This window comes from Coenobita brevimanus, chromosome 14 (assembly GCF_032717465.1).
Source record: "Coenobita brevimanus isolate Jiangsu-jjx chromosome 14, ASM3271746v2, whole genome shotgun sequence".
NCBI classification, from domain to species: Eukaryota; Metazoa; Arthropoda; class Malacostraca; order Decapoda; family Coenobitidae; genus Coenobita; species Coenobita brevimanus.
The window spans coordinates 28,633,334-28,648,820 of NC_136967.1; the positions used below are offsets into that span (position 1 = coordinate 28,633,334).

The window sequence follows — 15,487 nt, forward strand, 5'->3', positions numbered from 1 at the left end:
TGTGGTTGAGGATTTTCCTCTGCCAGCTGATGGGCTGTTAGGCTTGAGACCATGGAGGAGTATGATATAGTAATACACCCTCAAAGACATTCCATTTCCTTTAATGGGAAAGAGTTTGTAGGCCTTATTCCCTCAGCGACACAAACTGGAACTGGCATCCAATCAGGAGCCGTCCAACCAGTTGTGACCCCGACAAGTGAAGCGTCAAGGGAGTCTCCGGATGCACATGAAGCGGAGGGTATGGACTGGAAGAAAGTCAGGGCTATAGTGAGTGGTAATCACCACTTACCCAGTCGAACTGTCTGTAAAATTCCTGTCCGAGTACCTGACGTGTCGGTGGGAACTGATGTAGCATGCTTAACTGAGACTGTGAAACATAAGGCATTGTCGCTGGAATCGACTCTGACTAGCGTTGGCCAAGACCAGAAGATGCCCCTCTTCATCGCAAATATGAGTGGTGGCGCAGTTAAGCTCAGAGATGGTTGTTATATAGGGGACTTGATGTGCCATGGTGCCCCCATAAAGGAAGTCGACGACGTGCCGGTGATCTCTCCTGTAGTTACATCTCAAGCAACGACTCAGTCGGAACCCGTACGTCTGGCTAAGGAAAAACAGCTGGAGCAATACGTGAAGGTCACGGATAATGTAGACCATAAAACACGACTCCTAGCCCTCCTTAGAGAATTTTCCGACGTAGTAGCACTTCCAGGAGAAGCACTGGGTAGGACGGATAGGGTGAAGCATCATATTGGTTTGTGCCCTGGTACAAATCCAATTTATGTGCCCGCATACCGTCTACCGCACAGCCAAAGGGAAGCAGTGGATGAGGAAGTTGAAAGGATGCTGCGTGATGACGTTATCCAGCCTTCCTCCTCGCCTTGGAATGCACCACTCTTTCTAGTGCCTAAGAAGGACGGTGGTGTGAGACCTGTTGTGGATTTTCGGCAAGTGAACAAGGTAACAGTACCGGATCGTTACCCGATTCCGCATCTGCGAGACTTACTTCAATCATTAGGTAAGGGAAATACTGTGTTTACTTGTCTGGATCTAGCGTCAGGGTATTGGCAGGTGGAGCTGACCGAAGAGTCGCGTCCCATTACTGCTTTTAGCACTCACCGTGGGCACTTTGAATTTCTCCGGATGCCTTTTGGACTGAGTAATGCTCCTTTAACATTTCAGCGGATGATAAACCAATTGTTTGGCGAGATGTTAGGGCAAAACGTCTTAGCGTATCTAGATGACCTAATCATCGTGAGTAACAATGTTAACAGTCATTTTAACAAGTTAAAACGAGTGATGGAAACCTTGAGATCCGCAGGTCTGAAAATTAAGCTATCTAAGTGTGAATTTCTGTATTCCAGTACCTGTATTAGATTTTTAGGACACCTAGTTGATGGTAATGGCATCAAGACTGTGCCGGACAAGGTAAGGCCAATGTTAAATTTTCCTACACCACAGAACAAGGATCAGATAAGATCGTTCCTAGGCCTCACTGGCTTTTATAGGAGTTTTGTCCACAGGTATGCCATCATAGCATCACCTTTAACAACGCTACTTAAGAAGGACGCTGCATGGAAATGGGGACCCTCGGAAGAGAAAAGCTTCAACGAGCTCAAGCAAGCCATGTCAGAAGCACCCGTATTAGCGTTTCCTGATTATACTCAACCTTTCTATCTGTGCACGGACACCTCAGGTCTGGGTCTGGGAGCGGTGTTACAGCAGAAGGATGAGCAAGGAAAGACACAAACCATAGCGTATGCTAGTAGGGCATTAAGACCCCCAGAGAAGAACTATTCGACGACACATTTGGAGACATTAGCAGTCATGTGGGCGTTAGGACATTTCCGGGATATTATCTTTGGCTACCGGATAATTGTTTTAACTGACCATGCACCCATACGCGACTTGTTTAAAGGAAAAAACTTGCACGGTAAGGTTGCGCGTTGGTTTGGCAAGGTAATGGAGTTTGATCCAGGGGTCAGATATTTACCAGGCCGTCAAAATGTTGTGGCCGACGCGTTGAGTAGAAACATTGCTGCTACCATAGCCGAGGATGTTGCTCTTGCTGAGTATTCCTCAGACACGGTAAAAGCGGAACAACGTAATGATGCGATGTGGTCTCAGGTCATCTATGCCTTGGAGTCTGGCGACGAGACTTGTCTACCTGAACTCCCAGTACCAATGACTCACTTCCATCTTCAACAGGGTCTTTTGTATAAGCAACCCCCAGGGAAGGACACTGCATATCAGTTGGTTGTTCCTGCTGCATTACAGCAAGCCGTGCTACAGTTAGTCCATGACGTACCTCAAGCGGGTCATCCCGGTTGCGATAGATGCATACATGAGGCGAGAAAGAAATACTATTGGCCGACCATGAGGAAGGACATAGAAGCCCACGTCAGTCAATGCGTCAAATGCGCGGAAATACGAGGAACGAGGGGACTTCCGACTCCCATCTTAGAGTATCCTCTACTGGAAAAACCCTGGGATACAGTCTCCATTGATCTCTTAGCGTTGCCGAGAAGTCGTCAAGGTTCAAGTTATGTACTGGTGGCAGTGGACCATTTCTCACGATTCACTGTTTTAGCACCTTTACAGACGAAAACTTCAGAGGAGGTGGCGCACGCTTTTGTGACTTCAGTGATTTGTCCATACTCTACACCTAAGGTATTGCTCAGCGATAATGGCAGTGAATTTCGTAACCAGGTGTTACAAGAAATCTGTCGTATGTATGGAGTAAAGCAAGTTTTTGTAACGCCTTACAGTCCTAAGAGCAATGGCCTGGTGGAGAGAACAAACAGGAAGATACAGGAAGTCTTGAGACCAGTAATAACCTCAAATCAGGAGGATAACTGGGAAGACTGGTTACCACATGTAGCGGCGACCATCAACTCCTCAGAAAATTCATCAACTGGGAAGTCTCCTCATTATATCCTTTATGGAGAAGAGAAAGTGTTACCCTACGATTTGTTGGCTGGACCTCCTACTCCAGTATACAACGAAGAAGACTGCGCAAAGGTACAGTTGTTGAAATTCCAATGTATACACTGTGAAGTACGGAAAAGATTAAAAGCCTCAAGAGCGGAGATGATGGCGAAACAACACAAAGGTAGTCAAGAAAAGACGTTACAGGCAGGCCAGAAGGTCATGATCCACAACCCTGAGAGAATTTCCAAGCTCAGACCTAAGTTCCGCCGACCATATACCGTTGTGGAACGAGTACGTGGAAATACTTATAGAATAAAGGATGAAGCTAATGGAACTCAGGAGGTAGTACATGCTGATAGGATCAAACTAGTAAGTCAAGAGCTAGGCCTAACTAACCCTGCGTCTGATGCGTTGTCCCCTCTGTCTTCGTCGCAGTCTATGTCGTCGTCCGTACCTGTCCCTAACCAAGAGTATCGCAGCAAGCTACGATCCCACAACAAGAGTGATTAAGGGAGTATCTTCTCTTGCAGAAAAAAAAATGTGGCTGTGGCTCATACTCCTCGTGCGTTGCTTGGGGTGGACCTATGGAAAGACGTCGGACACGGACACGACTGCGTTAATGCCAGGAGCACTGAAGAGCCTACTTGGAGAAGTCGTAGTAGTGGAAGATGCAGTATGCGTCTACTATCCAATGGAAGGCTATCTCCAAACGCCAGATATTGTCAAGGAGGTCTCCAAGGGCTTGTCGAATCTCAGACAGCAACTGTTGGAAGTGGGAAAGATGTTTAATCGAAACCCACGATTGACGAACTCTGACACTGAAGCTTTGGAACGAACCTTGCATGGAATTGTTGAGCTTCAGACTAGGCATATAGACAGGCTCACCGACAGGCTCACTAACTTGCATGTAGCTTTACCTAACGTACACTCTGATCTTTCCAAGCATGTCCATGCACGTACTAAGAGAGGACTTGTGGATTTTCTAGGAATCCTGTCTCAACAACTCTTTGGTACGGCATTAGATAAGGATGTAGTGCAATTGGGTAGACAGATGCATGACTTGACACTGGCCGCTAAAGCCAATAATAGATTAATCATGCATGTGTATAAACAGTTAGATGAGTTCACTAACAAAGCTAACGAGATAATTAGGACTACCAACCATCTAGTAGAGCTTGTGAACAACATCCAAATTAACCTACCAACCCTAGCTAACTTGGTGTTATTCGCTGAGTACTTACATGCTCTCGACGAGTCAACCACTGCTTTGGAGAAGCTAGCAGCCAATATGGTGGACGGCTTAATTGATGCAAGTTTGAACAGGGTTAATGCTTTATTGCTGCCTACTAATATACTAACCAATGCACTTGATATAGCTATGTGGAAGCATGGACTTATGCCACTCTTTGATCTGAGTCAACTGGAATATTATTACCCATTGTTAGAGGCCCAGTTGACTCATGAAGGCATCCTGATTTTGGTACCTATGAGGAATGCTGTAACATACCAGGCATGGTGGTTCATTTCCTTCTCTTTTGCTACTGCTAATAATACACTTGTTGTTATTGAAGAGGGTCCAGAGGTGCTAGTTGTCTCAGATGACAAGAAATATGTAGCAGAAACGACTGTGGATGAATTTGAGAAGTGTAAGGCCTCATTTCTTGATCTCCATGTATGTCCTGCTTTCCATTTTGTCTTCGTACCATTAAAGGTAGAGTGTAAAAGGGCCTTGTTGGACACAAATACTTCCTCTGCTCTGCAACGTTGCACCTTCCAACCCATTCAGTTGAAGTCAGTTTTCCATGCTCATATTCATGCGAAACAGTACTTTTACTTTCCTGAGACAGAGGATGTAACTGTGATTTGTGCCTCACAGAATCAATTCCTTACAGTAAAGGGGTACTATGTTGCACCTGATTTTTGTGAGTTACACAGTAACGAGATAGCAGTTCTGCCTAGCAAGCATCATCTAGCTTTGACAGTGAACTTCTCATCCCAGTTACGACCCTTTTTACCTTCATTCAGTGTTACTTGCTTGAATGTGAACAGGCTGTCTCATGTGTTAAAGGAGCTTACCTTCCTCTCCCAACTGAACAGGACTGATTTAGAGCCTTATGTACTGTCCTATCTTCCTTCATACCTTTCTCCTTCCTATTTTGGTCCTGGCGTTGGTATTCTACTTATTGTGGTCTTGTCCTGTGTTTGTGGTTTAGGCTACTATTTAAGGCGCCAATTAAGGAACCCACTGATACCACGTGTCCGTACTCGAGGATTGCAAGTGGATGTTCCTGAATAGTTAGCTACCCTACACTCTGGTTAGGCTACACGGTAGTTAGGACAACAATGTCGACGAGGACGTCAATGGTGTGGCCGAGCGATGTTCTGGTGTCAACATCTTTTTCCATATGAAGTTGTAGTATCACACATTGTACATAATAATTTTTAAAGCTGTTTAGTCATAATTAACAGTGTGTAATGAAGTGTGAATGATGAACAACCAAATATCATTTCGCTGTTAGCTGTGGTATAGAAGAAGGTGGATGGCAGACCATAAGTGCCACCCTGTTTCAATTATAAAATGAAGGTTAGGAGAAGTGAAAAGATATATGAATAGTGCGTAAGTGTAAAGTCCTGGGGAACCATTTATTATGTTGGCATATGTGAATGTACTTAATGCCATTTTATAGAGGTGTATAATGTGCTAGTTTGCATAAGCCCAGAGTATATGTAAATGCACGGCACCTCACTTTTTAGCTGACCTCAGCACCGCGCCCTAGTCGGCTCGGTGAGCGTACAGCGTCAGAACCCATTTTACAGTTTTAAAGGGAGGTTGTATTGCTCTTACATATCTCTCGGGTCGCAGTTATATTATTCTGTACCCAATAAAGAGAGATTTAATCTGCTCATTTCTGTCACCTTACGCTACCACTTAATAACAGACCAGCTTCCACCTTCTCGTGGCAGAGGACCTTTGGTGGGAAGTGTCGGGCAGTGACGGCGAGTAGCTGACGTGTACTACAGACAGTGTCGTCGATCCAACACGGTGGTCTAGTTATACTATACAGCAGAACACATTATTTTATTGGTGCTAGTGGTGGCACGATATTTAGTGCTAGCCGTGTACCGATACAAGAGTGCAAAGGCTTAAGTGCAGAATGCTGCTGTACACTGGTGAGTTTCAAGTGCAGAACAGGTAAGAAAAGAATGTGCAGTGTTAAGAAATTAGAATTCAGAGTGCAGAGTCTTAAGTGCACAGTGCAACACTGGTAAGATTCAAGTGCAGTGCAAGTAAGAAGAGAATGCGCAGTGTTAAGAAATTATAATTCAGAGTGCAAAGGATTAAGTGTAGTGCAACATTGGATAACTGTATGTGCTTCAGGTGCACCTTTGTACTGTCAGAGTTTGAGAGGAGGCGGGTTATTCTTCGCGATGGCTACGGACGTGTTGCAAGTTCCCCGGATACTGCGAAATATTTTCCCTTCTCACCTCTGAATCTTCATTCTCTCGTTCCTTTTCATTTATTTCATGCTTTCTGTCCCTTATTTGTGTGAATAGGGTCTTAAATAGGTGCTATGCATGTCCGGTAGGGAGTTATATAGGTGTTTTTCTGAGTCCATACGTACCTGTCCAGGAGGCATTTTCCCAATTCCCGGACAAACCCAATTTCCGACATGCCTTTGGCTCTATTACATCGGATATTGGGGGGATTACTGTATTTACCTAATTGTGATATACAGGAAATGGGCTACTCTTGTGGGGTCCTGTTTCTGTTTCCCTTTAAGTCAAATTTTGCTTTGAATTTTTTAAAGTGAGACTGGATGATCTCTTTGTCCAGGCTATTCCACAGGTCTGTGCATCTATATGGAAAACTATACTTCTTGATATCCTTCAAGTAACTTGTTTTTTTCAGTTTCATTCCTTGTCCTCTTGTTACTCTCGCATCCCATACAAACAGATCTTCTCTGTCAATTTTTTCTGCTCCCATCATGGCCCTGAGCGCTGCAATCATGTCGGCCCTCTCTCTCCTTTCGTCTAAGGAAGGCAAGCCTAGATTTTCCAGCCCTTCAGTGTACAACAGATCTGCCAGGCTAGGGACCATCTTGGTTGCTGTCTTTGTATTCTGTCGATCTTGTTTATATTTTCTTTTTTACATGGGAACCACACTACTGCTGCATATTCCAACCTGGAGTGGATCATGGCCTCTATCAATTTTTTCATCATTTCCTCATCCATGTAATGAAATGCTACTCTTATGTTAGTCAATAGATTATATATTTCTATCATGTTAATATGTTTTTCAGGTGACAAATTAGCCTGGATCAGCACTCCTAAGTCCTTCTCCTCTCTTACTTTTGTGAGTGGTTCATTATGCATCAAATAATTCAGTGACGGTCTCTCCATACTTTTACTCTTTTCCAGTATTTTACGTTATTTTGCGTTGAATTTCATTTCCCACATCTGACTTCAGTCATGAATCCTATCCAGGTCCTTCTGCAGCATTTTACAGTCTTCTTCAACTTCTCCCCTCATGATCTTCTCATCGTCAGCAAACAGACTTGCATAACTGTTCATTCCTTCTACCATATCGTTTACTTAAATCAGGAACATTAAGGACACCAGCATCAAGCCCTGTGGGACTCCACTTGTTACTTCCCTGTCTTTTATTACTGTTGTCATTTGTCTATCTTTCAAGAAATCTCTCGTCCACTCTAAGAGATTCCTCTTCAGGCCTCCTATGTGTTCCAATTTCCACATTATTCGCTTGCAGGGTACCTTGTCAAACACTTTCTTCAAATCTAAATACATTCAGTCCACCCAACTATCTCTCTCCTGTAGCACATCTATCGCCCTTGAGTAAAAGCTCAACAAGTTGGAAGCACACGACCTTCCACTTCTTAATCCAAACAGACTTCGTACCAAAATGTCCATCTCCAGATATTTTATCCATCATACTTTCAGGACTCTGTCTCACAGTTTTACAACCATGCTGGTCAGGGTCACTGGTCTGTAATTTAGGGGTACTTCCTTGTTCCCTCCCTTATAAATTGGTGCCACATTGCCCCTCTTCCATCCCTGAGGCACTTTCCCTTCTTCCAGAGAACACACAATTAAACCATGAATCTTATATGCCATTTGTTCATTGCATTTGCTTAGTATCCAATTAGAGATTCCATCTGGTCCTGGAGGTTTCCTCATATCTTGAGTTAGCAGTAATTTGTATACCTCTTTGACTTCAACCTTTACATCTTTTAACACTACATTTCTAGTCACTCACTCCTCCTCCTGCACAAAATCACTTTCTTTAGTGAAGACTGATTGGAAGCATTTGTTCATTACTTCAGCTTGCATAACCACATCTTTATAGACATTTCCTTCAACTTTCTGCTTATTGATTCTGTCCTTCTGTTTCAATTTGCCATTAGCGGACCTGTAAAACAATTTGAGTTCTTCCTTGCATTTGTCAGTTATACCTTTTTTGAAGTTTCTTTCATCCTCTTTACATATTCTTGTATATTCATTTCTAGTCCTTTTTTATTCTTCCCTTTTTCTATAATTACTTCTTTTACCCATTTTTTCCATGCCTTATTCCTTTCTTTTTTTTTGCTACCTTTTGTTGAACCAGTCATTTCTCCAGTTCTCTTTCCCACTAACTTCTGGCACATTCTTTTCCACACCCGTATTATAGAAGTGCAGAAAGATATCCCACTTCTTCTGTTTCTCTCTTGTTACCCAGAATTCTCCCCAGTCTGCCTCTTTGAAAAATATTCTCAGTCCTGTAAAGTTTGCTTTCCCAAAGTTGTATCTTCCATACCTGTATAGTTCATCTCCTGTCTCCTCGGTTCCTTATATTGTTTGGAACTCTATGTCTACATGATCACTTTTTCCTATAGGACACCGATATTTCAGAGATTCCGTTGCATCAGGTTCTTTGGTTAGAATTAAGTCTAGTCTTGCTGGTGTGTCATCCCCCCAAAATCTAGTCTCTTCTTTGACCCACTGGGTCATTACATTATCCATTGCTACATTTAATAGTACAGGCATACCCTGGTTTAATGATGTAATTGGTTAGGTAAAACCCCATTATTAGGCGGGGTATTGTATATTGGGATACTTTTGACATGTAAAGCAGTGTGGAACATTTACCAGTCTTGGATTTCCCCCCAAACCAAGCCCATAACCCACCCAAATGAGCCCAAAAACAAGTTTAAAGCCAATCTAAATGGCCTAACATCTGTCAAGGAAGCTAACCTAAGCCTAACACCTGTAAATAACTCACTAAAACCAACAAATAAAATCTGAAAATTGTCAAATATAAGTCTGGAAAAAATCAAGCTTAGTAAAGTGTACCCCAAAATGACACTGTTCACCCTACCTATGACTAAAATACATTACTCTAAATCTAAAAACGGTTTATAAATCAACCTAAACATGCAATTTTAGACTAAAATATAATAAAAAAAAAAAAAATCAAAACCCATCCTTAAACCAGAGTTTGGTCATCGTTAGGTGGGATATGGTGGTATTTCTGCCTCCATTAAGCTGGGGTTGCATCTAGGGGTATCGTATATCGAGGTATTACTGTATTATTGCCCCATGAATCTTCACTACTTCCTGAGTCCCACTCATCCCAGTTTACCTCTTTACAAGTGAAGTCCCACATCAGGATTATGTTGTTAGTTTTGTCACTCACTTTCTCTTGGTACCTAACCATGTCAGGCTTCATCTTATAGGCCTATTCCTCCTCATTCCATACCCTTGTGCTGGGGGGAACATATGCTACTGCAGTGTCTCTCTTGCCCTTCCCTGTGGTTTCTCTTACCATGTTTATCCCTTCACCCATGCCTTCTCCCAGTTCCACACTGTCCACATTTAAGCTGTATTCCACTACATCATCACTCCTTCCTTTTTTTTCTCTTCTATCTCTTCTCCATAGTTTTTATTTCCCATCTCCCATTTGGATTTCAATATTCTTTCTTAGCTTGGTCTCTGTGAAGCACGTAATGTCTGGCTATTTCTGTCTATCTATCTATCTATCTGTTCCCAGATGCCTTAATCCTGTAAAGGGTGGCCACAAACAAATCGCCTCTGTCACCCTGTCCCCCGCCATTTCACTGCCTTGCTCCCAGCTCACACCCCCTCTTCCATATACAGTACCTCTCCACTCCATCCCTCTATCTCATCCTTGGCCTCCTCCTCCCTCTTCCCCCCTCCACTTTACTCACATATGTTCTCCTCGTCAGTCTCTTGCTCTCCATCTTCTCCACATGGCCAAACCACCTCAGTGTGTTTCTCCTAACGCTTCCTATCACATCCACATCCACACCGCAATGCTCCTTCACTTCCTTATTTGTCAATCTGTCTTTCGATATGACTCCACATGCTCCTCTCAGATAATTCATTTCCACTGCTCTCTTGACTTGTGTCCCTCCAAGGTCCAGCTTCACTTCCATACATTAAAATTGGTATCACAATACTGTCATGCAGTAACTTTTTCACTTCTGTGCTCACTTCCTTCAAGAAATTGTCTATTTCTAGCCTTGCTGGGATTAGACCATCTGCATTAGCATGTGCCACTTTCGATCTTTTTGCCTTGTTTTTTAATCTGTCCTTCTCTCTCCCTGTCTCCTTTGGTACCACTTCCTCAATTTCTGATCCATAACTCTCCAATAGAACTCAGACTTCTCTTTCTCTGTTCTCTGGTCATTTTTTTCCTTTGCTTCATTAACAAGTTCCTTTATTTTAGCTCTCTCTTCCTCATTTGCATCTCTCCATACCCAGATATTTTTGAATTATTCCTTATTATGCTAATTTCTAAGTCTTGTTGATTGTTTCATTTACTGTGACCTGAGATTGAAATTTTATTACTAATGGCCTTGCCCCTCCCTCCACATATTTGCCTGGCCTAAATTCTTCTTTATCTCCTCTTGGGCTTCGTCCTTTCCTTCCATAACTATTGACACTATTTTCTTCGCCCTTCTCAGTTTTTCCCATTCATTTCCTGACCTGACTGACATTGGTTTTCTTTCAAACCTGAGATAATCACGCATTTTTTCTTGTCTGTGCATCTCTGACAAATGATTTTTTACTTTATAGTACCTTCACCGCTTCCTTCTCCGCATTTTCCTGGTTTTCCGTTTTCTGTTGTTGTAAAATCTCCTTAAGACTTATTTTATCTTCCTGGTGAGTTTTTTTCCACCTTTTATGGTGTTCTAGGATTTCTGTGATATGTTCCTCGTGCATCTTAGTTTTAGATTCATACTCGTCTACTTTACATTTCATATTGTCTCTTTGTTCCTCCAGCCTCTTATTTTCCCATTTAAGCTGTTTTATTTCATTTGCAGCTGTTTCATTACCTGCTTTTAATTCAGACATCTTTCCTGGTCAACACTGCATGATCAGATGCTCTCTAACTTATTTCACAGCCGTTTTATCTCCCTCTTCTGTTCCAAGGCTCGTTCTTGCAATTTGCTAATTGTTGCCCCTACATGTTTTAATTCCCGGGCATTCTTCTCAGCCATTTTCTCCACATTTGTTACTCTTGTGTGGTTCAGGTTGATACTTCCGTTGCTCTGGTCATTATTGGAGAACCCCTTGAACTCACTATTGCTGGATTTAAACAATGAACTGCTTCTCTCCGCCATGGCGCAGTCGTGCAAAATTTAAAACCGTCACTGTGTTTTACTCTTATTTGACTGACACCTCCAACATATTTTCATTCAAATGACACAGGACCACCACTCACGCATTCAGTGTGCTCCCGATAGGCATGCTTCCTTTTCGCCACCGATTTTGCGTTTTTTCACACGATTTGCATGGAGTTTCAGCTCGGATGATGTTGTGTGTGTGTGGCAAACTGCACGTGGCCATTGTCCCTCTTCTTTGATAGTACCGCCACCAACTGTTGATACCAGGTTCTCAGGCCCTGTAAGGGACCAGGGGGGTTTGTGGTGGTTTGGTCCCCATGCTGTCCTCCTTTCTTTGACCCACCTGTGGGAGGTAGACCCATGGCAAAGACACCACTGCTTCGTCTTTGACAGCCCCAGGGGGGTAGACTTTTCAGATACCAGTGCACACACACAGTCACTTCTTCCCCCACATGGCACCACAACAGAAGTACTGTACAGTCAGTTTAAATATGCACTGGTAACAAATCACATATAACAATCGCCAACATATACATTCCCCCTCAATCGTCCCCCACAGTACCACACAGTTACTCTCCACAAGTACACCACATCAGTAACTTACCCAACATCATCCTGGGTGGTGATTTCAACGCCAAGGCATCGGCCTGGCATGTCAACAACCCTGACACAAACAGAGGGCTGGTGCTACAATCCCAAACAGATCATTTTTTCATACTGAATAATCTCCATCAATATACCCATATCCCACACCAATCCCTCTTCCTCCCATCATCTTCAGACATCACCTTTTGTTCCCCAAACCTCGCCTCCACAACATTCTGGAGAGTGGTCAAAACCCTTGAATCTGATCACATCCCAGTCATCATCGCAACCAAAACCAGAATCACCCCAGCTGGCCACGGACTCACACACACAGATTATAAGAAAGCCAACTGGGGGGCCTTCACAACTGAAACAGAACAACATATTGAAAAATTAAACAGTACATGCATCACAAACATCAACACTGCTGTGCACACTTTCAACACAATTATACAAAATGCAGACAAAAGACACATCCCTAGAGGCAACAGAAAGAGACACAACCCCAACTTTACATCAGTCAACGGGACACACTACGACACTCCCCAACACCCTATACACAAGACACCGTACAACAAATACAAGAACTCAACATCCAAATAAACAATAAAATATCTGAACAGCAAACACTAAACTGGAATAACTATCTCCAAACACTTGACCACAAAATAAACACCAGCACACTCTACAAAACACTAAACAGCATCACACCTCCAACAGCAGCGCTACACGATCACACTCTGGTGTCACAACACAGACACCATACCTTCAAACAAACAACATGCAAACACTCTCATCAATCACTTTTCACATGTCAGCCATCTAAACACCCATCGTGATGACCGACTTATCATCCAACGTAAGAGACAGTTTCCCACAGACCCAGACTTCGCACCTTTCATTTATAACCGGACGAAGCACATCATCAACAGCCTTAAGCACTCATCTGCCTGTGGACCAGACAACATAAGCAACATTCACCTTAAACACCTTGGACCACAAGGCATACAAGCACTCACCAACATATCAAACGCTACTCACACAACATAATACCCAGCATCTGGAAGCATGGCATTATCATCACTATTCCCAAACCCAACAAAGACCCCATGTTACGTTCCTCACACCACCCCATCACACTCCTCTGCACCCCCTCTAAAGTCACTGAACGACTGGTACAACAACTAGTTACACCTCACACCCCCGTAGCCTCATCACAACATGGCTTTAGGCCACTACACTCCACATTCTTCTTACAGACCTTACACAGAGAGTTTCTGATGGCATGAATTCGGCTAGGCCACCACACAGAACACTTCTAGTCACTCTAGACATTAGCAAAGCTTTTGATGCCATCCCCTGCCACAACCTCATTATTCAACACAAACATGCACAACAACACAAGAAGATGGCTGGCAAACTACTTAGCAGGCAGATGTGCATATGTAACATTTGCTGGTCAGTTTTCAAACATCAGAAATTTCACAAATGGCATTCCTCAAGGATCTGTTTTGTCCCCTACATCCCCTACACTCTTTAACCTACACATCCATGACACATCCACACCCATCACACCACAGGTACACATAGCTTCTTAGGCAGATGACATAACACTTACATGTATGAACCAAAATGCAAACAGCTGCACACATCCTCCAACCTTACCTGAACACACTACACGATTGGTTCATCACAAACAGGCTCAAATTAGTCCCAGCCAAAGCTACAGTGACCCTTCTCACAGACTGGGCAGCAGAACACAAGTCACATTCCACACCTCACCATAAACAGCACTCCCCTACCCCCCCCCACACACAAAATCCTTGGTGTAACATACAATACATCAATGTCATTTAAACAACACATCACAAACATTAAAAATAGAATAACACCAAGACTCAGTGCCTTGAGGTCACTTGCCCATACAACAGTTGGACACAGCAAAGAAACCACCACCACAGTATATCAACTACATATACGTTCAGCGATGAATTATGCAAGCCCTGCTTGGGCTTCTAACCTCACCATAACACACCACAACACTCTACTGACCATACAGAACAAGGCCCTAAAAATAGTCACAGGCCGCACAGCTACTACACCCACAGACCACCTATATAAAGAAACCAAAGTCCTCAAAGTCAAGGATCATCTAGACATGAGAGACACCCAAATTCTCGCTGCAGCCTCCACAAACCCACAACATCCACTGCACTACATGGCAGCACATCCACACACACTAAGTAACATCAAAACAACACCCAGCACACAATATCATGCACAAATACTGTCATCTCTGCCCCCTCGCCCACCTCAGACCAGCTTCCAGAAGCATATCCATACTCAAATCACTTGCTGCTCCATTCAGTCACTTAAAGACAACAAACAGCTGCATGCATGGCCTCCTGATAGCCGCCCTTCTGAATCCTATCTCTCTCGTGAGGACAGGGTCCACCTGGCCATGCTGAAATGTGGGCATCATCCAGCCCTCTTAAGTTACCAGAAGAGGCTGGATGACTCCGTCACTGATGCCTGTCCAAAATGTAACACAGCACCCCATACTATCAAGCACATTATGGAAGACTGCATTGCACACAATCACCTACGCCAACAACACAACATACACTCTTTGAGAGCTCTGTGGGAAAGCCCGGTCTCGGCCTTGGCCTTCCTGAGGGACTCAGGGCTGTTCGGCCAGACTGCCTAGGGAACAACTACTACTACTACTATTACAGGAAGGGTCTGAAGACTGACCCCAGATGCACACCAAAATTCATGGAAAACGTATCTATCAATTTTCCATTCACTTTCACGTGGGTGCAAGCACCCACATACATAGGCATAACCACTCTAACCAGCCACCCCTTGATCCCAGGCTTTCTTATTGCCCACTTTACGACATCCCCAGGGACTCTGTTAAAGGTCTTCTCCGAGTGAGCAAAAACGATCCATTTTCTTTCCTAAATATTTTTCCTTAAAGTTGTTGAACAGCAAGTATGGCATCACACATGCTGTTTACGTATTTGTATGTATGTACTGTGCTGCATAATGTTTTTATATTATGATGGTTAAATTACGGGCTTATAAATTCTGTTTTTGCAGGCTTTGACCAACAGCAAATACTACAAAGGTGGGTTTGAGCCCAAGATGACAAAACGTGAGGCAGCACTGGTACTCAATGTCACCCCTAATGCTAGTCAGCAAAGAGTGAGGGTGAGTATTAATGCATAACTGCAATGTCATTTACAGTTTTTCATGTTCATTCATTGGAAATGACTGTACTGGACTGTTCTTTAGTAGCCTACTTAGTAGCCTACTTTAATTTCCAT

The 15,487-nt window shown here is 43.4% G+C and overlaps 1 protein-coding gene across 1 annotated transcript in view; it reads left to right on the forward strand.

Moving 5' to 3' along the window:
- The window catches only part of LOC145389610 (mitochondrial import inner membrane translocase subunit TIM14-like), a 185,948-nt gene that overhangs the window by 128,585 nt on the left and 41,876 nt on the right, over positions 1-15,487 (forward strand). Inside the window, exon 4 of the mRNA XM_080264855.1 lies at positions 15,261-15,371. Within this exon, the coding sequence (XP_080120981.1) occupies positions 15,261-15,371 (111 nt within the window). The remainder of the gene's footprint in view (positions 1-15,260; positions 15,372-15,487) is intronic.